Raw genomic sequence first — 22202 nt, forward strand, 5'->3', positions numbered from 1 at the left:
AGCCTGTATGACAGCAGGCCATCAGTAAACTCATTCATGCATGCATTCATTCAAAACAATATTTACTGAGTAGCTACCTTGTGTCAGGCAATGTTCTAGGTGCTAGAGATACAAGCATGACCACAGCAGTCCATTCTCCTGATTCTCATTCATTCATGTATTGTTTCATTCAGCAAATGTTTGAGGGCCTAGTAGGCACAAGGCGCTCTTCTTGGTCTTGGGATAATCAGTGACCAAACAGCAGAATTTATGTTCTGGGGAAGGGAATAGGCAATACATATTTTTTAAAGGTTTTGGATAGTATATGTTAGATGGGAGAAGTTTGATGAGGAAGAAAAACCACCTCTAGGACAGGGCTCAACAAATTATGGCCCATAGGCCAAAGCTGGTCCTCCACTTGTTGTTTATAGATAAAGTTTCATTGGTTCATAGCTGTATTTGTTAGTTTAAATACTGTCTATGGCTACTTCCATGCTACAGCAACAGAGTTGAATAGTGACAGAGACTGTATGACCTACAAGCCAAAAAGATTTATTATCTTTACCTTTGCAGAAAAAGTTTGCTGACCTCGCCTCTAGGATATCCAAGGGAAGGTGTCAAAGAGGCAGTTGATGTGTGATTACAAAAAAATATGTCATTAAAATAAAACTCTGACACTTATTGGAAAAGTGAACATCCTTATCTGTAAAATGGGGTGGTGCCCGGTGCTCGGGCTGCCCCATCTCCCTGGAATGCTGTGGTTCAAAGTGAGCCTCAGCTTTGCTACTTGCTGGGATTGTTGTCTCCTAAAGAAGGGTACTCCACCACTCATGGCTCATGTTTCTAGAAACACCACCCAACCCCCCAGGTGTATCAGTCCAGAAAGCTACCTGAACCTTAGAGTGACAGATAATTTTCCAAGGATTCCCATGTTTGTTCCCAGATAGAGTTTTAGTAAACAAAACTCATGGCTAATGTGACTGGTGATGGCCTCTTTCTGCTCTGATCTAAGCTTTTCAGGGTCAAGACCACCAACAGGAGGTTGTTATACTCCCTCCTGCACCCCGGTTGCCAGGGCTTGGGAGATCTGCCTGTAAATAAAGGCTTAAAACAATCTTGGATTCCTTCCATTCCTCCAGAATCCACATTTAACTTTAACTATGGCTTTTTCATTTCCATTTTGTTTTTATATGGTACAAGCTTTTATTTGTTTGTTTATTTTTAAGAAGCATTTTGAGTCCGGGAAAATGATAGCCCAACAAGAAGGCATAATTGTACTGATTTTCCGAAGTGCGGCAATACTCCAGCTCTGATGGACTGCGAGACATGAATCAGAAAGATTCTATTACACATCTCTGGGACGGGCGACACAGGGGTATCATCCAACATGATTAATTTGACTTGGTCATTATGGACACAGACAAGCCTGATAAAATTGCATTTCATTCCCCACTGAATTCATAAAATCACTGTACACATAATAAGTTATAGCGATGGGTGCCCTGCTCCAGCGGATCAGGGATTTCAGATCTGGACAAGGTACCATTTTCCTTGTTTTGAAAACAGAGCCAAGAAACACTGAATTGTATGACAATCTTTTCGCTGAGATGTTCTCATAGGGTGTGGACTCTCCTTGTGAAAATAGTAGGGTGGTAAGGTGGCTGTATCATTTACTGTCCAGACCAGGATGATTTTAGAGTAAAAGAGAGTATTAAAAATTACCCTGGGACAAGAGGCATAAGGCAGGACTGTCCCTGGCTAGTCAGGATCAGTGTGTGTGCTGGGAGAGCGCCAATAGTGGCACGGCATATGTTGGCTCCGGACAGGGCGTCTTGTCATTGTTCCCGAAAATGCTACCTGTGTGACTTTGGAGAAGTCATTTTGCCTTTTTGGGCCTCAGTTTCTTCATCTGTATGGTGGAAAAGACATTTAATGCTTGTTCTGCTCTGCCACCTGACATCTTTTTTCCCCTCCCTGGGTATGGTGGTGGGGTGGAGATTATGTTCACTTTCTGTTCACGTATTTTCACATCTGTTTCCTTGTATGATTCTTTCAGCTGTTAGGTGGGGTTTCATAGATAAGGACACTCAGGAGTAGACAGTTTGGACAAACTGCCAGAGGTCTCTGAGCTGTACATGGTGGGACTGGAATTCCCCAGGTTAGGCTAACTCCAAGGCCAACATTCTGTCTGCAGATAAAAAAAAAAAAACACCCCAGTATTCACTGATTTTGTATTCCAAGAAACTTGAAGCCTTTTTTGGGAAAAATATTTGAAATACATAAAAGCATCTGAAACCCCAAAGTCCTGTGTCAACATAAGGTACTGTTCCTGTCACTCGGGTTATTTATTTAGCAGCCTGGGCTTCTGCAAGAAGGCAGAGGTCCATCCCTTGTTCATTCTTCCCATGGGGAGCAGCAGTGGGGAGAGGGTGGTCTCATTTCCTCTGCTGCTGCTGGAGACCCTAGGGTCAGGCAGGGTGAGGTGCAGTTAAGGGAGCAAGGGTCAGAGCATCTTGCTGACTGATGTCCTACCATCCTGTGCCCACTGTTCTAGTAGATTATCACATACTGCTTCTTTTCCATGAGGCACTTGGAGCTGGAATTCTGGCCGTGGCTCCCCTCGTATGGCCAGCTTCGCAGCTAGTATACCTGCTGGTGTAACTCCTGCTGCTGAGGCCTCCCTGCCCTATTAGTAGGCCACTGTCTTGGGTGGGACCCTTTTAGATGCCTTCAGCCAGCTGCCTTCCTTAGCTTTCACTTGCTCCCTAGGACTGTTCACGCATCCTTGCCTTGCCAAACCACGTCCACGCAGATTGTTCTCTGTCTCTGTCTCTTTCTCTCTCTCATCCTCTCTGTCTCTCTCTTTTATTCTCTCAGTCTCTCCCAGCCCTTCCATTTCAGGCAGCTCCATCTCCCCAGAACCTAACAATGCTGGTGGCCTCCTGAGCCTCTCAACTCTGGGAACACAAGCTGGGTCCTCCTGAGGGCATTTTCTCACCAGGTTTCACTGGGTAGTGAAACCCAGGTAGTGTCACATCCTGTTATGTGCTGCACCCAAGTCCCAACAAGCTGTGCTACCAGGGCTCAAAGGTGGTGCTACTCTCCTATAGATTCCCCCTCAGGGAAACCTTCCACCTTTCTCTTATAGAACGTTGGGGTGGGTGATGAAAGTGGAGTCCAAATGTCAGCCCGAGAACCTTCTGGAAGCATTAATTGGATAAAGTAGGAAACCATTGAATTGCAAAATGTATATTTCCCCAAAAAGATATCATTAATTTGTAAATACTCAATGACATAGCTCTGAAACAGATGAAGCAAAAACAAACAAATTCAAGAAGAAATTGATCCAAATCACAATCATGGCAGACATTTTTACCTCTCTCATAAACCAAGGATCAGCCAGAAACAGAAAACCAATGTTAATAGAAGATTTAAACGACATAATTAAGCTAGAAATGATAAACATGAATGAAAATTAGCTTTATACTATATAACAAAGGACTTTTCATTGACTTTCAAAGAATCAATATATTTTTATTCTGAGTATGTATATTTTCATTTTGGGTATTCTTTTTTTCCTACTCAGTGGTTTTCTCATTTATTAGCCTTTTAAAAATACCCAACTATTCCTTAAATTTGTCTAAAATTCATTATCTGTTTTTTACTCTTTCTTCTCCTGGTTTATTTTGTTTCTGTGTCTAGCTTCTTGAGTGTTGAGTTTAATTTTTTTGTTTTTCTTCTCTTCTATAAAATTCACTTAGGTAAAAAAAGTTACGAATTTTCCATTGTTCACTCTCACAAGTTTTGTCAGATAGTGTTCTCATTTTCTGTGATTTCAGTTACAATTGCCTCTTTAACTCAAAAGTTCTTGAGAAGATTGCTCTTAAAGTGTCCAAGGATTTAGGAGCCTCTGCCTCCCTCTATTTTTTCCTGCTCCTTCTTTCTCTACGTTCTTTGTTTTTTGTTAAAAACTAGGTTAGTGCATTTAGATGGTAGAGTGTGGTCTGTGTCATTTCTTCCTTTTGAAAAATTTGAGATTTTCTATGTAGCTAGTACATGGACATATTTTTTAACTGTCTCACAGACATTTGAAAAGAACGGGTGTTCTTTAAATAGTGGAAGAGATCAAGAGGGTGCATTGTGTTGTTCAACTCTTCTATCCTTACTGATTGATTTGTCAATTTTTGAAGAGAGGTGTTAGTGTGTCATTATGTTTATGGTTTTGTTGAATCTTTTTTGTACTACTAAACAGTCTTTTTACATTTTATATTCCTCTGGTTTATCAGTCACCATAAAAGTTTATGTTCGTCATTTTTTCTTAATGGATTGTATCATTTGTCAACTTAAGTATTTCCCTTACTTCTTTCAGTGCTTTTGCTCTGAATTATGCCTAATGTCTTGTTAATTTTGCCACTTCTGTTTTTTACTTGTTTGCTCTATTTGTAATCTTCTGTGTCATTTTATTTTGGGCATGCCTATTATAAATGTCATATGCTGTATTTATTTATTTTAACCAAATAAAGGGATTTAAATCATTCATATTTATTGTGGTTAAATTTAATCTTAGTACTGTCATTTTATGAAGGTTTTATTATCTTGTTTCATAGTTCATTCCTGTGTTCTTTCTTTCTTTTCTAATTATTGTTAGGTTGGTCAGATTATATTTTCTTTTCCTTTGTTTTAGTTCCTCCACCAATGTGGAATTCCTGTTTTCCCTTAAAATTATAAACAAAAATGCTAAGAAATGAATTTAGTCAAGTTTCAGAGCATAAGATCAACACATAAAAATCAGTTGTGTTTCTATATACAATGCAATGAACAATCCCAAAAGGAAACCAAGAGAACAATTCCATATATAATAGTGTCCAAAAGAAGAAAATATGTAGGAATAAATTTATCCAAGCTAGTGAAAGACTTGAACACTTACTATAAAAGATTACTATAAGAAATAATTAAAACATAAATGAAAAGATATAAATAAATGGGAAAGACATCCTATGTTCATGGATTGGAAATCATGATATTGGTAAGATTGCAATATCATGCAAGCAAGCTACAGATTGAGTGCAATCTCTCTATCAAATTTCTACCAGCCTTTTTGGGCAGATGTGTTAATAGCTGATCCTCAAATACATAAAAGTTGCAGGGGGCCCTGAGTAGCCACACAAATCTTAAAAAAGAATAACAAAGTTGTACAACATACATTTCCCAATTTCTACAAAAGCTGCAATAGAACAGTGTGGTACTGGCCTAAGGATAGATATACAGACCAATGTAATAGAATTTTTAAAATTTTTAAAATCTAGGAATAAACCTCTACACCTATAGCACATTGATTTTTGACAAGATCAAAAATCAGGATCATTCAGTGGGGACAGAATAGTCTCTTTACCAAATAGTACTGAGACAACTGGATAGCCATGTGCAAAATAATGAAGTTGGACTCCACCTCCTGCCATATGCAAAAGTGAAGTCAAAATGGACCCATGACTTAAGTCTGAGAGGTAAATCTATAAACATTTTAGAAGAAAACATAGGGGTAACCCTTCATGACATTGGATTTGGCTGTGGATCCTTAGGTATGACAACAACAAAAGCAACAAAAGAAAAAAATAGATGAATTGGACTTCATGACATTACGCACTTCTGTGTATCAAAGGACATTATGAGAAAAGTGAAAAGACAACCTACAGGTTAGAAGAAAAATATTTGCAAGTCATATATCTTATAAGGGTCTATATCTAGAATACGTAAAGAACTCTTTAATACAACAACAAAAAGACAACCCAATTTAGCATATGTGCTGCCGAAGTGAGCACAAGACAACTCGATTTAAAGATGGGCAAAAGACTTGAACAGACATTTCTTCAAAGAAGATATGCAAGTGGCCAAGAAACACATGAAAAGATGCTCACCATCATTAGTTGTTAGTTTGATACAAATCAAAACTGCAATAAGATACCATTTCAGATTCCCTAGGATGGCTATAAAAAAAAGTAATGGAACATAAATGGTGGTGAGGATGTGGAGAGTTTGAAACCTTCATATGTTGCTGATAGGAATGTAAAATGTGCAACCATTGTGAAAAATTGTTTGATGGTTTCTCAAAGTTAGACATAGAATTACCATAAGCCCAGCAGTTCCACTCCTTGCTATATATGCAAAAGAACTGAAAACAGGGACTCTAATAAATATATGTACACAAAGCAGCACTTTTTACAATAGCTAAAAGGTGGAAACTGCCCAACTGTCTGCCAATGGATGAATGGATAAACAAAATGTGGTATTTACATACAGTGGAATATTATTGAGCCATAAGGAATAAAGTACTAATGCACACTACAATACGGATGAACCTTAAAAACATCATGCTAAGTGAGAGAAGCCAGACACAAAATGTCACATATTATATGGTTCCATTTATATAAAAACTATCCAGACTAGGTAAATCCACAGAGACAGAGTTCAGATTGGTGGTAACTGGAGGTTCAGGGACCAGAGTACAAACTGTTTAATGGGTATGAGGTTTCCCTTTGGGGTGAAGAAAATATTGAACTAGATAGAAGGGGTGGTTGTAGAACATTGTGAATGTACTAAAAGCCATCGAAATATAAATTTTTAAACAGTTTATGTTATATGAACTTCATCTCAGACTTAAAAATTGTAACATGTATTTAAATTTTCCTTAGAGTGTAAATAACTATCAATATCTGTAATTTCCTTCTTTACAGAAGACACAGCTTCTATCCAAAATCCTCTAGATTTTTAGTTTGTGGTCATCATTAATTTTATAATCCTATGCTATCTCTCTTCTATTGTAGGAGTCCTTATAAAATAGTCACATTAAACCCTGCAGTCACCTTATCACCTTATTGGAGGGCAGCTATTTTGAATTGATATAAACTCTAGTGGTTTCTGAGCTCACTACTCTTTCTAGAATCCCTTTCTTGGGTTTCCTTTTTTTTTAAGATTTTATTTATTGGGAATCCCTGGGTGGCTCAGTGGTTTGGCGCCTGCCTTTGGCCCAGGGTGCGATCCTGGAGCCCCGGGATCGAGTCCCGCGTCAGGCTCCCTGCGTGGAGCCTGCTTCTCCCTCTGCCTGTGTCTCTGCCTCTCTCTCTTTCTCTATGTCTATCATGAATAAATAAATAAAATTTTTTTTAAGATTTTATTTATTGATTTGACAGAGAGAGAGCAAGCACAAGCAGGGAAGCAGCAGGCAGAGGGAGAGAGAAGCAGGCTCCCCGCTGAGCAGGGAGCCCCATGTGGGGCTCGATCCAGGACCCTGAGATCATGACCTGAGCTGAAGACATATGCTTAACCCCACTGAGACACCCAGGCACTCCCTTCTCAAACCATTCTCTAGTTTTGAGCTTTGAGTATTTGTGTCAGAAAATATCATTTAAAACAATATGTATGTATGTATGTATGTATGTATGTATTACTATGGATGAATTTTTTTATTCGTTGTCATTTTGTTGTAGTAAATGAAAGAGTATATTCTGATGATTTCATAGAACATAAGCTTATGGGGCACCTGGGTGGCTCAGTCAGTTAAGTGTCTGCCTTTGTCTCAGGTCATGATCTCCAGAGAGAGCCCCAGCATTAGGCTTCCTGCTCAGCAGGGAGTCTGCTGCTTTCTCTCTTTCCCTCTGCCCCTCCCCACTGCTTGTTCTCTCTCTCTCTCTCTCTCTCTCTCTCAAATAAACAAATAAAATCTTAAAAAAAAAAAAAAGCACATAAACTTATCACTGCAACAGGCTTCTGGCTCTTTGGATATTCTTAGATTCCTTCCTCTGTGTCCCCTCCTCAAAGCCCAGAGATTAACCCTTTGCCTCTGTCTACTCCTCCTGCCTCCAGGAGTCATTGCCTTAGGTGCTTAATGAAGACCCCTCCTCCTAGAAGCTCCAGGAGAAGATGTATGCTTCCCTGACCCAAAGGGCAAGCCACATGTCGGAACAGCCTAGCATTCTTCCTTTCCTGGTGCAAGGAGAGCACAGCAGTCTGTCCTGCATATCCCTTCTACCCCAGCCACATTGCCTTGCTCTGAATTTCCATTCCTTAGTTATTTGGAAAGAAAAGCACAAATGGAGGAATTGAGGAACAAGGTGATTTTAGCAGCCTCAAAACCCACTTCTGTGTGGTTGGGGAGCTCTACCTTCTTGCATGTTGGTCAACTCCACATCCTGGCCCTGCCATCTGCCTCAGTGCTCCCTCCCTCCACTTTCTGCCCCAAAAGGACCATCAGTTAAGGTTTTTCATGCACCACTTCTGGGGAGGGAGGAACGCTGGATTGATTCAAACTGCCTGTCCTGCCCTTGGGTCACCGCCAAGACAAGCCCTCTCAGAAGGGGGATTTCATGGTCTGCCAGTCTGTTCATTTTCTTCCTACTCTTACTTCTGGCATGTGGTAAGAAGTTCATCTCTTCATCCGTTCACTATTTGAGCACCCATTACTGATGATGCTTAGGATACAGCAGTGAACAAAACAGATGAAAACCTCCCCCTTCATGGAGCTGACATTCAATGGAATCTATTGATTCCAATGAATCAATAAAATTTGAAGGACGTTAGAAGGTGACAAACCTGAAAGGGATAAAAACAAACAGAAAAGGGAGCGTGGCCAGTGGTTTGTAATTTTAAATCAAGCAGTGAGGGTAGAACTCATTGAGAAGGGGATATTTGAGTAGACATGAGTGACAAAGGAATGAGCTGTGTGAGTATCTGAGAGAAGAGTGTTCCAGAGAGTGGAAACAGCCAGTGCAAAGGCTCCGAGGTAGAACCATGCCTAGTATGACCAGAGTGGCATGAACTGGGAGAATGGTGGGAGATACCGGGGAGGTAAGGGAGATGGAGGTGGGAGTGGGGGCACTGGACCATATAGCATGGGGGTAGGAGGCCATTGTAAGGGCCTTGTTCTTACTCTGAGTGACAAGGGGACCACTGGAGGGTGGTGAGCAGAGGAGTGCACGATCTGATATTTTAACAGGATAATCCTGGCCCTGAAGGAGAAGAGACCATAGCAAGAGTGGGGACAGGGAAACCCATCTCTTAGGGGGAGTGAGAAATGGATCTTGAAGAAGCCTCTGATCCAGTGTAGGAAAATGCTGGATTCAGAGTCGCAAGACCTGGGTTTGCATCCCATCCAAGACTTCCTAGCTATGTGACACCCCCACTTCCTCAGCTTCATCGTCTTTACCTGCAAAATGGAGAGAATAGTCATATGAATTATTTGCAGAACTGATGTGGGTTTGATGGAGAATGCATGTGGAAAAGCTGGCTCTAGTGGCTGGCACACAGTAGGTGCTCAGTAAGAAGCAGTAGCAGAATGAGGCAGTATTCAGGTGTCATGCATTTAGGATTTGATTGCGTTTGAGGGAGGCATGTTGCATGCTTAGTTATTTTTAAGTGTGCTAATCGCCTCTTTAAATGAATTGTCATAATTGTGTTATTCCAATATTTTGATACAACATATGCTTATTTTTGCAAAAGGCTTCTGGTTGGTTGGGCTGGCTCCAGTGTGTTGAGGTTTTGGTTTTTAAATGAAAGGAATGGACTTGTGTGCTCATTTAGCATCATGTGCCAGCACCTCCTCTGGGAACTGGGGTGGAGGGGGGCGGGCAGGGGGGCTGTGTGGAGAGACATGAGCTACAGATGACTGACGGACTCCCAGTCTGTCAAGAGGGACAGATACAGATTGACCTAAGTGAGCTCTAAACCTAAAGTCTGGCACAGTCCTCATTCACATTCTAACTGAGTACCTACTATGTGCCAGGCACTGTGCTAGGTGTTGGCGATGAGACAGTCTTACCCCTGCCCCGTGGAGTCTGAGATTGGGGGATGTGGGCATAAGTAAAAGGTAAATAAAGAATCAAAAATAATTGCAGGTGTATGTGATATTCTGGGGAGCACACAAAAGGGGCTGCAGAAGAGGAATGTGAGGAGTAGAGTCTTGTTGCTGGATGGGCAGGGGAGCTGGGGGAGGCTTCCTGGGATGATGTGATGCCTGTGGCTGAGTCCCACAAAAAGCCAGTCAGCCCCCAGCCCATCCCAGTAGTCAAGCTCAAGACAGACCTATCACCCCACGGCATGCAGGCTTGGGGTGTGAGGAGTTCAGAACACTGACCCAGTGCCAGGCAATGGCCTGAGCAGTTCACATGATTGATCCAGTTCCTTTTCACAGCCACCTTGTAGCACTTGCTATTATTACCCTCTTTTTACAGAAAAGGAAACTGAGACACAGAGCAGTTAAGTAGTGTGCCCGAAGTCACATACCTAGTATGTGGCAGAGTCAGGATTCAAACCCAGGCCCTCCAGCACTTGACCACACACTACACTCCTGTGCAACAAGGATGTCCAGGGCAGTCATGAGGGTTGAGTGAGATGTGATCCCATGGTCTCTGCCCTGGGATCTGGCTTGTTCATCCATTCAACTAATTATTTTTTAGTTCTTACTTTGTGCCAGGTTCTGGGAAGCAGGACCAACAAGGGCTATCCCAGCAGAACTCACGTTAAACATTAAATAACTATGCAAGCAGTTAGTTGACTACACATTCAATGAGTGCTTCCAAGGGGAATGCAGAGCCACTTGGGGGTATATAATGCGCTCTGACCCGCTCTAGAGAGTATCAGGGAAGCCATCTAAACCAACCGATTGCTGAGGGTTGAGTAGAAATAAGCAGGTGAAGGGAGAGCATGTGGTGGGCACAGCATTCCCGCAGAGGGAACAGCCTATGTGAGGGCCTGGAGGCAGGCAAGGTCTCTGTGGCTGGAGGGGTGATGGGGAGCAGGCATGTGAGGATGACAGGGCCATGTTTGAGACTATGGACTTTATCCTCAGGGCAGTGGGGAGCCATCAAAGCATTGTAAGCATGGGAGTGGCAAGGTGATCATCTTTCTAGAGACTACTCTGGCTACATGAAGGGGATGGATTGGTGGGGGAAGGAATGGGATACCAGGACAGAGGCTGTTGCAGTTGTCCAGGAAACAGATGGTGTGGCCTGGAGCAGGGCAGGAGTAGTGGGAATGGAGAGATGTTGGTGGGTATAAAAGATAGTTCAGAGGAGTTTCAGTGGATTTGAAATGACTGAGGGTAAGCCCCAAGTTGGTGGCTTTATTAACTGCATGGAGGACAGGATGAGGGAGCTACAGCTGCAGGGTTGAGGAAGGGCAATGTGAGGGCAGCTTTGCACATATTAACTCTGAGATACTTGTGATATGCCAGGTGTGAATATTGGGAGGGGGCAAGTGTTTAGATGCTCACATCTGGAGCTCAGATGGGTGCCAAGACTGGAGATGGAAATGTGGCACCTAGATGGGAATGAAAACCGAGCCTGAGATCCAACTGGGGAGAGGTTGTAGGGAAGGAAGGGAGAAGAGTCAAGACTCAGGCTGAGAGAATACAGCATGGTTAAGTAGAAAAAGATGAGTGGGCATTGGAGAAGATGAAGTGGGAGCAAGAGGGTGAGTAGCAAGAGGTCCTGGATGCTAATGGAGGGATGTTCTCAAGATGAAGGGAAGGGATCCATTGGACCAACATCGCTGAGGAGACAATGAAATGTGGTTTGAAAACTGATTGGATCTGGCACCATGGAGGCCTCTGGGAGGTGGAGTTTTGGAGGGTGGTGGGGAGCAGGTTTCAGTGGGCTGTGTAGTGAGTGGGAGATGAAGAAGAGGAGCTGACAACCCTTTCAGGAAGACAGATGTGGACTTGGGAGGAGGTGGTGGCAGCTGGAGAGGGACAGGGGAGTGTGCAAGTCCGAAGAGAGATGAGCATGTTTCAGTGCCGATGAGAGTGGTCCAGCAGAGGGGAAGGCTGAAGAGCCAGGAGCAGGAAGAGTTCATGGGATGCCCAAAGTCCTTGGACAGAGGGGGAGGGGAGAGGGAAGGATCATTCTCTACACAGGCAGGGAGATTGGCTTTAGGAAGGAGGGATGGCTCTTCCGGCATCAAAACAGGAGGCAAGTTGGTACCAAATAGGCAAGTTTGTGTTTCTGATAACAGGATGCTGTTAGAGTTATTTTCTATTTTCCCTGAGGAGTAGAAGGTGACCGGTCATCTGTACTGGGTAAAGGGGAAGAGAGTGCTGGAGGATGAGGATGGAAGACAGGCTGGGGAGAACTGCCATGGGAATGAACAAGCTGGGAGGGAGTGGATCCCAGAGGCATGAAGACATCACACAGCTGGTGACCCTGATTTCTGGTGCAATTTGGCCAGAGCTTTGCTCAGCTCTCTTAGTGAGGGTGAGAAGGGTTGGGTGGTTGGGTTCATGTCATGGTAGGGGTTTTACTAGCCAGGTGCCAGGCATAGAGGAGCAGAGAGAGGCACAGAGTGCTTTCTCTCTTCCACCTATTTCTGATTACTTGGGGGTGCTCTGCCCCCTTCTCCATTCTACCCCCCTATAGCTATCTCTTTCACCAAGCCCTGGATTACTCAAAGCCTTAACCATAAAATTATACCAATTGACCTATCAGCATCTGTCTTGGAAAATATGCACTTAAAGGCAAAATTACATTAATACCCATATATATGCACCAAAGTGCATCAAAATATAACCTGAAAAATCATTTTCATCCCCCGCAGGGTGCCCATGTTAAGATGTTTGGAAGGTTCTCTCCCTCTCTTATTCTCTCTCCGTCTACCCCTTGCCCAAGATTTCCAGTAGAGATGTACTAGTTTTTAAGCATGAAATATTCAGGATGTATTTATTACCACTCAGTGGCCTCATCCAACAAATATTTACTGGAACCAGGTACTGTGTTAGGCTTCAATTACCCTACCTTTTCTAGCATACACACTTAACTTATCAAAGAGAACAAGATGTTATTTCCCATATGCTATCATGGTTTTGTGAGGTTCCCCCTCCACCTTTACACAATATGTATTATGATTGTTCTAAGATTTACCATTATATTCATTAGTACCTTTGGAGTCTTTCTTCAGTTCTGGAATATTCCCAACCTTTATCCCTTCAGTTACACCTCTGCGCCATTCCCTCCCTCTTCTCCTTCCAGAATGCTGATCAAACAGTTATCACTTAGACACTTTCACTTTGTCCTCTGTGTCTCCTAACTTCTCTTTGCTGTTTTCTTATATCCATCTACAAATCTACATGAGTTTCTTGTCTGCGGCCTGATCTCTTTCAGAGTACAGAAAAGGGGAGTGATCCCCCAGGCTGACATCATCTCTATACTAAAACCCAACAAAGGCAGAAAGAAAGAGGGAAATTATAGGCCAGTCTACTCATAAGCTAGATGCAAAAATCCTGGACAAAACATCAGCAGTAAAAATCCAGCAAGGCATAATACATCATGACCAAGTAGGGTTTATTCCAGAAATGCAAGGTTGTTTTAACATTAGAAAAACCAAGTGAAGTAATTTACCATGTATTAACTAAAGGAGCAAAGTCACTAGAGCTTTCAGTAGATGTGGGGAAAGGAATCCAATAAAAGTAAAACAACAACAAACTACACACAATTGAAAGAAAAATAAACACCTTCTTGATGAACTAGCAATGCCTTCACGCTGTTACAGAACACCTGTAAGAACCCATGGCAGATGTTGTACTTAGTGGTAAAACATCGAGATATTTAAGATAAGGAAGAAAACAAGGCTGCCCACTCTCACCATTTTTATTCAGCATTGTACTGGAGTTTCCTCATTGTGCAGTGAGGGGAAGGGGGAAATGAACAAACAAGGATTGGAGAGGGAGTCCAGAATGGCTCCTGGCTTCTGGGGGAGTCTTTGTACCATTTACTAAGACAGGAAAGACCAGGAGAGGATCCAGTTGGGCTGGGTGTTCAGGGCACTCAAGGGAATTGAACACCTTTCTCAGGTGTCCAACTGCCATGGAAGACGACCAGGCAGGAAATCAGGATACTTCAGCTCTGTTCCCAACTCTGACTAACCTTGAATGGACCACTTTCTTCTTGGACCTGGATTCTCCCATCTGTAAAATGGGTGGATGTGAGAAGATAGACTCGTGGTAGGCTGCAGTGTTTAGATCTGACGGGAAAATGAAGAAGATGGGAATAAAAGCTGGTCTCACTCTCCAGGGGAGCAGGTTTTTGTATACCAACCCCTAGTGGGAGGGAGCACCCATTTGGAGATGGGGCAGGAATCTGACCAAGTCCTAGGGCCATCTTGACTGTCTGCCTTCCAGAGGGAGTCATCCTTTCTTTCCTTTGTCGAGAAGCTGTTACCATTTTGTTGTTATTATTGGTGCTATTAAGCATATTCTGTAGTTGTAAGACACTGACCCCCCCAACAACATGCCCTTTTGATGTTTTAGACCTACAACAGCCAGAGTGAAAGCAACGAAGACTATGAGATTCCCCCGATAACACCTCCCAACCTCCCTGAGCCATCCCTCCTGCATCTGGGGGACCACGAAGCTGGCTACCACTCGCTGTGCCACGGCCTTGCACCCAACGGACTGCTCCCTGCCTACTCCTACCAGGCCATGGACCTTCCAGCCATCATGGTGTCCAACATGCTGGCCCAGGACAGCCACCTACTGTCGGGCCAGCTGCCCACGGTGAGTCTCTGTCACCCACCATGATTCCTGCTGGATACAGCAGGGAAGAGGGCTGGGAGGGAAGCAGGATGCCAGTGTTTTGATGAGGACCCTCTGCTTGTATGCAGGATGTGGGCTCGGATGTTTGCGTGGGGTCTGCAGAATATGAGGGATGGGTGTGGAGGGTCATTTATGTCTTCATGTGGGTAACTTCTGGAGCCCTGTTTATAATATCCTGGTATTATTTGCTTTATTGTTATTTCTAATAATATCATCTTTATTTTTATTTTATAATGACTTTATTGAGATATAATTCACACATCATACAGTTCCCCCATTTAAAGTGTACAAATCAATAGATTTTACACAGGGTTATATGACTGTCAACACAGTTCATTTTGGAACATTTTGATCATCCCGAAAAGAAACCCTACACCCCTTAGTCCTCATTTTCAAACCCCCCCTCCCCCAGCCCCTAGCCCTACGAAATCGCTAATCCACTTTCTGTCTCCAGATATTTGCCTATTCTGGACATTTCATATAAATAGAATCATAATATTTAAAAAATACTCCATCTTGTTTTTTGTTTAAGCTGCCAGAGAGAAGGGTGATTACTGAGTTAAAGCTGGAGGATAGGGAACCCTGGGTGGCGCAGCGGTTTAGCGCCTGCCTTTGGCCCGGGGCGCGATCCTGGAGACCCGGGATCGAATCCCACGTCGGGCTCCCGGTGCATGGAGCCTGCTCCTCCCTCTGCCTGTGTCTCTGCCTCTCTCTCTCTCTGTGTGTGACTATCATAAATAAAAAATAAAAAAAAAAAAAAAAAAAAAAAAAAAAAAAAAAAAAAAAAAAAAAAAAAAAAGCTGGAGGATAAGTAGAAAATCAGCAGGCAGGGGCACCTGGGTGGTTCAGTAGGTTGAGTGTCCGCCTTCAGCTCAGGTCATGATCCTGGAGTCCTGGGTTTAAGCCCCATGTTGGGCTTTCTGCTCAGTGGAGAGCTTGCTTCTCCCTCTCCCTGCCACTTCCCCTGCTTGTGCTTGCTCTCTCTCTCTCTCTCTCTCTCTCTCTCTCTCTCTCTCTCTTTCTCTGTCTAATAAATAAGTAAAATCTTTAAAAGAAGAAGAAGAAAAAGAAAATCAGTAGGCAGACTAGGGCAGGAAAGGATCTTCCAGGTTAGGGGAATGGCATGTATGAAAAGCAGGAGGCAGGAGAGTTCATGTCCTTCTTGGGGACAACATGTGGTTCATTCTCTTTATAAAAGGACCTGGAGGCAGAGAGGGAGAAAGGAGGTAAAAGAACTAGCAACACCTGATCATAAGGGTCCTGAATCCCATGCTAAGGAGATATATGATTTCTTAGCATATGGCTGATTTGAACAATCAAGAACTATAGAAAACTAGTAGAGCATATTTTTTTTTATAATAGAAAAAGCCCCTTAAGGGAATCATAGTACTTCTCCTGAATAACTGTTTATTTTTGCTCTTTCCTTCACAGTTAGTATTATATACTAGTTACAACTCTTAAATTCATTCCTAAGTGACAGGAACCAAACTCAAACTAGTTAAAACAAAAGACTGAAATATCCAGGGGTGGACAAGGAATTTCAGGTATAGCTGGATCCAGAAACCCCAGTAGTGTCATTAGGGCCCTATATCCCATGCCCATTTCTACACAGCAGGCATGATGGCTCCTGGCAGCCGAGATCTTCCCTGACATTTCTGGCAAGTGACAGTTTGGGTCTTCCAGGAGCACAGCTGGACCAACAACCATTGTGTCCATGAGGAAGCAATCTTTGATTTTTGTCAGCTTGGGTGACAAACTCACCTGTGTCAGGGGACAAGGGACCGCGTAGCTGATTTCTTATCAGAATCACATGGTGTTGGGTGGATCATGTTTATCTCTGCTGAGGATGCTCAGAGGCCACAGCCACGCATGTGGCCCAATTCTAGCAGATGCCTGGGACTCTGGGGCATACAGTGTATATTGTAACAATCTTACAGTGTTTTCTTTATTGTTTACTCTTACTACCACCAAATCTTCTTGCTTAAAACGAAGCTGGTATCCTATATGTATTTTTGTAAGATACATCACATTTTTTTCTTCTTTGAATCTAGGTGAGAAATAAAAGGAGGGAGGGACAGAGGGGAGAGGGAGACTGCTAGCTCAAGCTCCACTTTTTATAGTGTTTCCGCTCGGACTAAAGTGCTCAGTGGAATTTGATACTCCATTTCTCGAGAAATACTTTTCTTTGGGGCCCATCAATAATGCAGGCTCTCAGCTTCCTCATCTCTAAGAGACCTGAAGATTCCAGAGTCATGTGGTTTTAATTCCACTTTGTTAGAATGATGTACTTTAGCTGCCTGCTCAGCTAATTGCTCACGAAACATCATTACTCCAGGCTGTCCCTGTTGGGGAGTTCTGGTAGCACAAGCAAGGGCAGGGCCAGCAGACACCTCTGGTGTGTGCCCTGGGGAGGGCTGTGACTGCAAGGGTCAGTGTGGCTGTGGTCCTGAGCCCTGGGGTTGTTGGTCTTTGGTGCCGGTGGGCAGGAGAGACAGTGTGGGGCAGTGGTTAGTGTGTGGGCTCTGGAGTCCCACAGACCTGCCTCCGATCCTGATTCCCATCTCAGGCTTCATTCTCTTGTGTCCTCGTATGGGAATCCTAACAGTACCCACCTCAAGACTGCAGTGAAATGTATCTGAGGTCATGTGTGCAAAGTCTTAGAAAAATGCCTCGCGGGATCCCTGGGTGGCACAGCGGTTTGGCGCCTGCCTTTGGCCCAGGGCGCGATCCTGGAGACCCGGGATCGAGTCCCACATTGGGCTCCCGGTGCATGGAGCCTGCTTCTCCCTCTGCCTATGTCTCTGCCTCTCTCTCTCTCTCTCTCTCTCTCTCTCTCTCTCTGTGACTATCATAAATAAATAAACATTTTAAAAAATTTTTAAAAAAAGAAAGAAAAATGCCTCGCAGAGAGTATAAAAAATCAGGGAATATTTATTATTGTACTATTAATAATAATCTTTATTAGTAATAAAAGCAAATTCCCACTTAACCAAATAGCAATGGTTTCTTGTGAGTCTCATTTACCTAAAGGAACAGATTGCAGACACTCTCAGGTACCTTTGTAGGGCCACCTGGTGACAATAGCTCTGATAATTACAAGGAATGCTGTCTGTATGTCAAAAGTGACCTTCTGATCACTCCTCCTAGGATATGTTTTGGCTGGGCTTGGTCCAAATAGGCACTTTGCAGTCATTTTCCAGATTTCTTTAAAGCTAGCTCATGTTAAAGATGCTTCACAAATTCAGATAGCTTTAATTCTTCCATTAATCAGTTGTCAAGGGCTCTCTGTGTTTTATATTCCCTTGTTACATAATGAAAGAGAAGCCAAACCATTTTATGCAGGGGAGGGCTCCTGGGCCTAATGGGAAGCCAGATAATCACATGTCTATCCACTGGGACTGTCTGAGGAAGAGGCGCAAGGTGCCCTTGGAGACAAGTGTTTAAAGTTTGAGCAGTAGGAGACAGGTGTGTGCATGTATGGACGTGCAACCTGAGGATGGTGCTGGAATTTTTGTCACCTAATAGGTCTCAAGCTATTAGGTAGTGCAGAGAGCATTGCAAACTTTTACACACTGCTCCCAAGAACCGAGTGAGGCATAAGGAAACAGGTTTGGAGCACCCAGGTAATTGTATGGGCTTCCCGAAGCTGCTCTAACAATTTGCCTCAAATGTGGTAGCTTAAGACAACCATAAATTCGTTCCCTTCCGGCTCTGGAGGTTAGGGGTTGGAATCAGTATCACCGGGCGCACATCAAGGTGTCAGGAGGGGTGAGTTTCCTCTGGGAGCTTTGGGGAGAATCCCTCCCTTGCTGCTTCTAGCATCTAGGGGTTGCCAGCTATCCTTGGCTTGTGGCCACGTCACTCCGACCTAGCATGGCCCTCTGCCAGGGCAGTCTCCTCTGCCTTTCTCATAAGGACAGATGTGTTTAGGGATAATCCAGGATAATCCTGCCATCTCAAGAGCCTTCACTTACTCACACCTACAAAGACTCTTTCTTCCCAAGTACAGGTTCCAGGGATTAGGACCTGACATTTTGGAGGGTTGTTTTCAACCTACCGTGGTGATCAGCTGTGCAGCAGCCTTTACTGAGAGCCTCCTAAGTTCCAGGCATTGTTCTGAGCCCTGGCTCTGCAAGACACCCTTGAGGAACTCCTGGTGCAGGTGGAGAGGCAGGTGAAGACTCCATTTCTGGAGACGTAATACATGGTCTTATAGAATCAGCACACATTGCTGTGTGTGCCCAGAAGAAGTGCCTTTAGGAAGTGATGACCTGACACATAGCAGATTCTATAAACACTTGATGAATAAATGAAGGAATGAACGTTGCCCAGTTATTAAGAAACAAAAGCAGAATTCCAGCCCAGCTCTGTCCACTACCATGTGATTCTCAGTTTTAGCAGGTGCCCAAGAGATGGAGCAGCTGGGCTGCAAGGCCGCAGGTGGCACAGAAGGTGCCCCGACGGCCAGGAGGTCACAGATGCTGTTTGCACAAATCGAGGTGCGTCAGGGATGTCGTCCCTGGAGAGGTGGTTGAGGCCAGGGTGTCTGACAACCATCTCATTTATGCCAAGCCCTTTTGGCTCTGGTCCCAGAGGCCACTGATTCCTTCTGGTCCCCTGCCCTTGCCGGGCGGCCTCCTCACATGCATGGCAGTTGGCTTTTCTGCTTTTAAGGTATGGCTGCTGGTAGGAATGCTGTGCAGTATTGGAATTGGGCCCCTTTTACAAAATTAAATATGCTTAAAGCTTCTCCCTCGACTTCAGCGTCTTAACTGATTAAACATTCATTTCCAAGACAAAAAGAGTCAATTTAGTATGAAAGATACATTTTGCCAGTTTAATTTAAAGCACTGCACCTCCATCTGACCCCTATTTTCATAACTCAATAATTTTATCCTGTGTTGATTGTCTCATTTTGAGAGAGATATTGTATGTATAAATCAGTTTCTAAAATACCCAAAGAAACTAGAAGAGTGGAATTTATTAAGCAGCCTCTGTTAAATCTGAAATAATTTATTTTGGAGTTGTCCTTGGGAAATATTCGAGCTTATGGTCCCGGCGTACCCAGGAGAGGAATTATCCTGGGAAGGGGCAATGCTGGCTGCTGCCAGACAAGTCCCGGGGAACCTGCCCCTTCTGTGAGATCAGAGAGAGTCCTGGGAGAGCTTTGAGTAGGTGCAGGTGGGCCCAGCGGGAAATGAATCTGGCAGAGCTGTCCCCAAGAGCTGCCATCAGTTCTGGGATTTCCCCAAGCTGAGCCCTGTGGGTCGCTGGAGCTGTGCGGTCCAGTCCACCGGTTAGCACAGGTGTGGCATGCACCTGCCATTCAAGCATTCTCTTCCAGAGTTGACTATCGTTTGCTTTCTCTGGGGCCTGGGACAAGTCCCTTCTTTCCCAGCCTCAATTCGCCTATCTAGGGGATGGGGATTCGGATGCCAGCTCTGACAAACTCACAAATGGGAAAATGGGAATAATCGCTCTGTCAACTCTGACACGCTGGACAAGTATGTGGGTTTGAGGTTGGATAGACCCTCCACTGCCACCACCACACATGCCACTGGCCCAGGGGCTCAAGTCTTACTAACTCGGATCGGAATCCTAGACTGGTGGGGCGGGCGCCTGGGAGGCTCAGTGGTTGAGCATCTGCCTCCAGCTCTGGTCGTGATCCCGGGGTTCTGGGATCGAGCCCCACATCGGGCTCCTCACAGAGAGCCTGCTTTTCTCTCTGCTTATGTCTCTGCCTCTCTCTGTGTGTCTCTCATGAATGAATGAATGAATAAATAAATAAATAAATAAATAAATAAATAAATAAATAAAATCTTAAAGAAATCCTAGTTTGAGATCTTTTGTGTTCTAGGTCCCTGTCCCAAAGCATCTTGCTCAGACTCATCCTTCTCCCACACAGGGTGAACTAGAAGCCATGGCCCGGGGATCCCATGCCAAGTGAAAAGTCTTTCCAGGCTAGTATCCTGGGGCAGGCTGCTGGGGAGGAGGCTGGGCAAACCTTGGTTGCCACTTCACCCCTTTGCTTTAGAGGTAGTTCCCTGCAGATTGACTCTGGGGGATCCTTGACCTCCTAATGCCTACCCCCCTATCTTTCAGTTCTCCACTCTTCCTTCCCAATCTTCTCTTTCTCCTCCTCCTCCCTTCCTTGCCTTATCCCTCCTCCCCCTAGGAAATTGGTCTACCTCTACAATATTCTCACAGATGCTTGGGATTCCGCTCCTGAGCCTGAGAAAAGGGGACCAGAAACACCCCCACATATACACAACCCTTGTCTGGACGAATGAGCCACAGGGGGCAGCGGAGACCCAAACCAATCTATTCATTTTATTGTCCTTAATGCATTAAGTCTGTTTTTTGTTTTGGTTTATGATTATTATCAGTTTTTGTTGTGTAACAAGCCACCTCAACACTTAATAGCTTAATGCAAACAGTAAACTTTTCTTTTTTAAAGATTTTATTTATTTATTCATGAGAGACACAGAGAGAGAGGCAGACACATAGGCAGAGGGAGAAGCAGGCTCCCTGCAGGACACCTGATGCGGGACTCCATCCTAGGACCCCGGGATCACGACCTGAGCTGAAGGCAAGTGCTCAATTACTGAGTCACCCAAGCATCCTGCAAACAGTGAACTTTTACTATTTCTTGTGATTCTGTGGGTCAGTAGGTCTTTTGATCTGGCCCGACTTGGCTAATTCCTAGGGTCAGCTTGCAGCTTGGCTGGGACTACCTGGTTTGGGACAACTTTGTGCATATCTTGGCGGTTGACCCAACATTGGCTGGGGCCAGTGGTTTTTCATCCCATGATGGCCTGGGCCCGTTTACACGGCAATGGCCACAGGATTCCCAACAGCATCAAGGAAGGACAGGCCCCAGGGTGCAACCGCTCTTCAAACCTCTGCTTGCATCACGTTTGCTGATGTCCCCCCTCGGCCAAAGCAAGGCACATGGCCATGCCTAGATTCAAGGAGTGGAGAAATACCCCGCTTCTTGAAGGGAGAAATGTCAGCATCATGTTGCAGAAGGGCAGGAATCTGTGGCCATTTTCATAATCTATTGTGATAGTGTTTTGTTTTGCTTATGTGCTTTTGCTTTCTTGACATTTAATATCACCTACTATTTAGGAGCATGGGCTCTGGAGTTAAGCTAACCCAAGTTCAAAACCCAGCTCCACCATTTGTTACCTTCTACCCTGTGACTCACTCAGACCAAGGCATTAATTCTCCATGAGCCTTAGTTTCCTCATCTGTAAAACAGAGGTAATGTTACTAGCCTCATAGGAACTTGTGAAGATTCAATGATCAGATGTAGGAAAAGTGCTCAGCCTGGTGTCTGGCACACAGTAGGCACTCATACTAAATGTAAGCTACTGTACCAATTATTTATTTTGCTGATGGGGTTTGGGTGGCCTCAGCCTCATACCTACATCCAGCCAGACCTGCTGGAGGGTTGGCTTTGTTGGGGCAGTAAGTAGTCAGACAGGCTCAGAGGCTGAGATGGAGGGGGTAGGGAGAGGGCCCCAGCTGGAGAGTGGGCTGGAGGAAAGTGTATTACCTCCACCAGGACCTCACTCGAGGCCCAGAGCTTGAAAGCAACCACAAAGTGACAGTCTACTGCCTGCCAAGAAGTCAACGGCCCCAAACC

General features: G+C 44.3%; 1 protein-coding gene across 6 annotated transcripts in view; it reads left to right on the forward strand.

Annotated features, from left to right (window-relative positions):
• The window catches only part of TOX2 (TOX high mobility group box family member 2), a 139253-nt gene that overhangs the window by 75334 nt on the left and 41717 nt on the right, over window positions 1–22202 (forward strand). For all 6 annotated transcript variants that reach the window (XM_025470136.3, XM_025470134.3, XM_035705402.2 and 3 more), the window contains one exon: window positions 14270–14515. In XM_025470136.3, coding sequence (XP_025325921.3) covers window positions 14270–14515 — 246 coding nt within the window. The remainder of the gene's footprint in view (window positions 1–14269; window positions 14516–22202) is intronic.

This window comes from Canis lupus, chromosome 24 (genome assembly GCF_003254725.2).
Source record: "Canis lupus dingo isolate Sandy chromosome 24, ASM325472v2, whole genome shotgun sequence".
Lineage (NCBI taxonomy): Eukaryota > Metazoa > Chordata > Mammalia > Carnivora > Canidae > Canis > Canis lupus.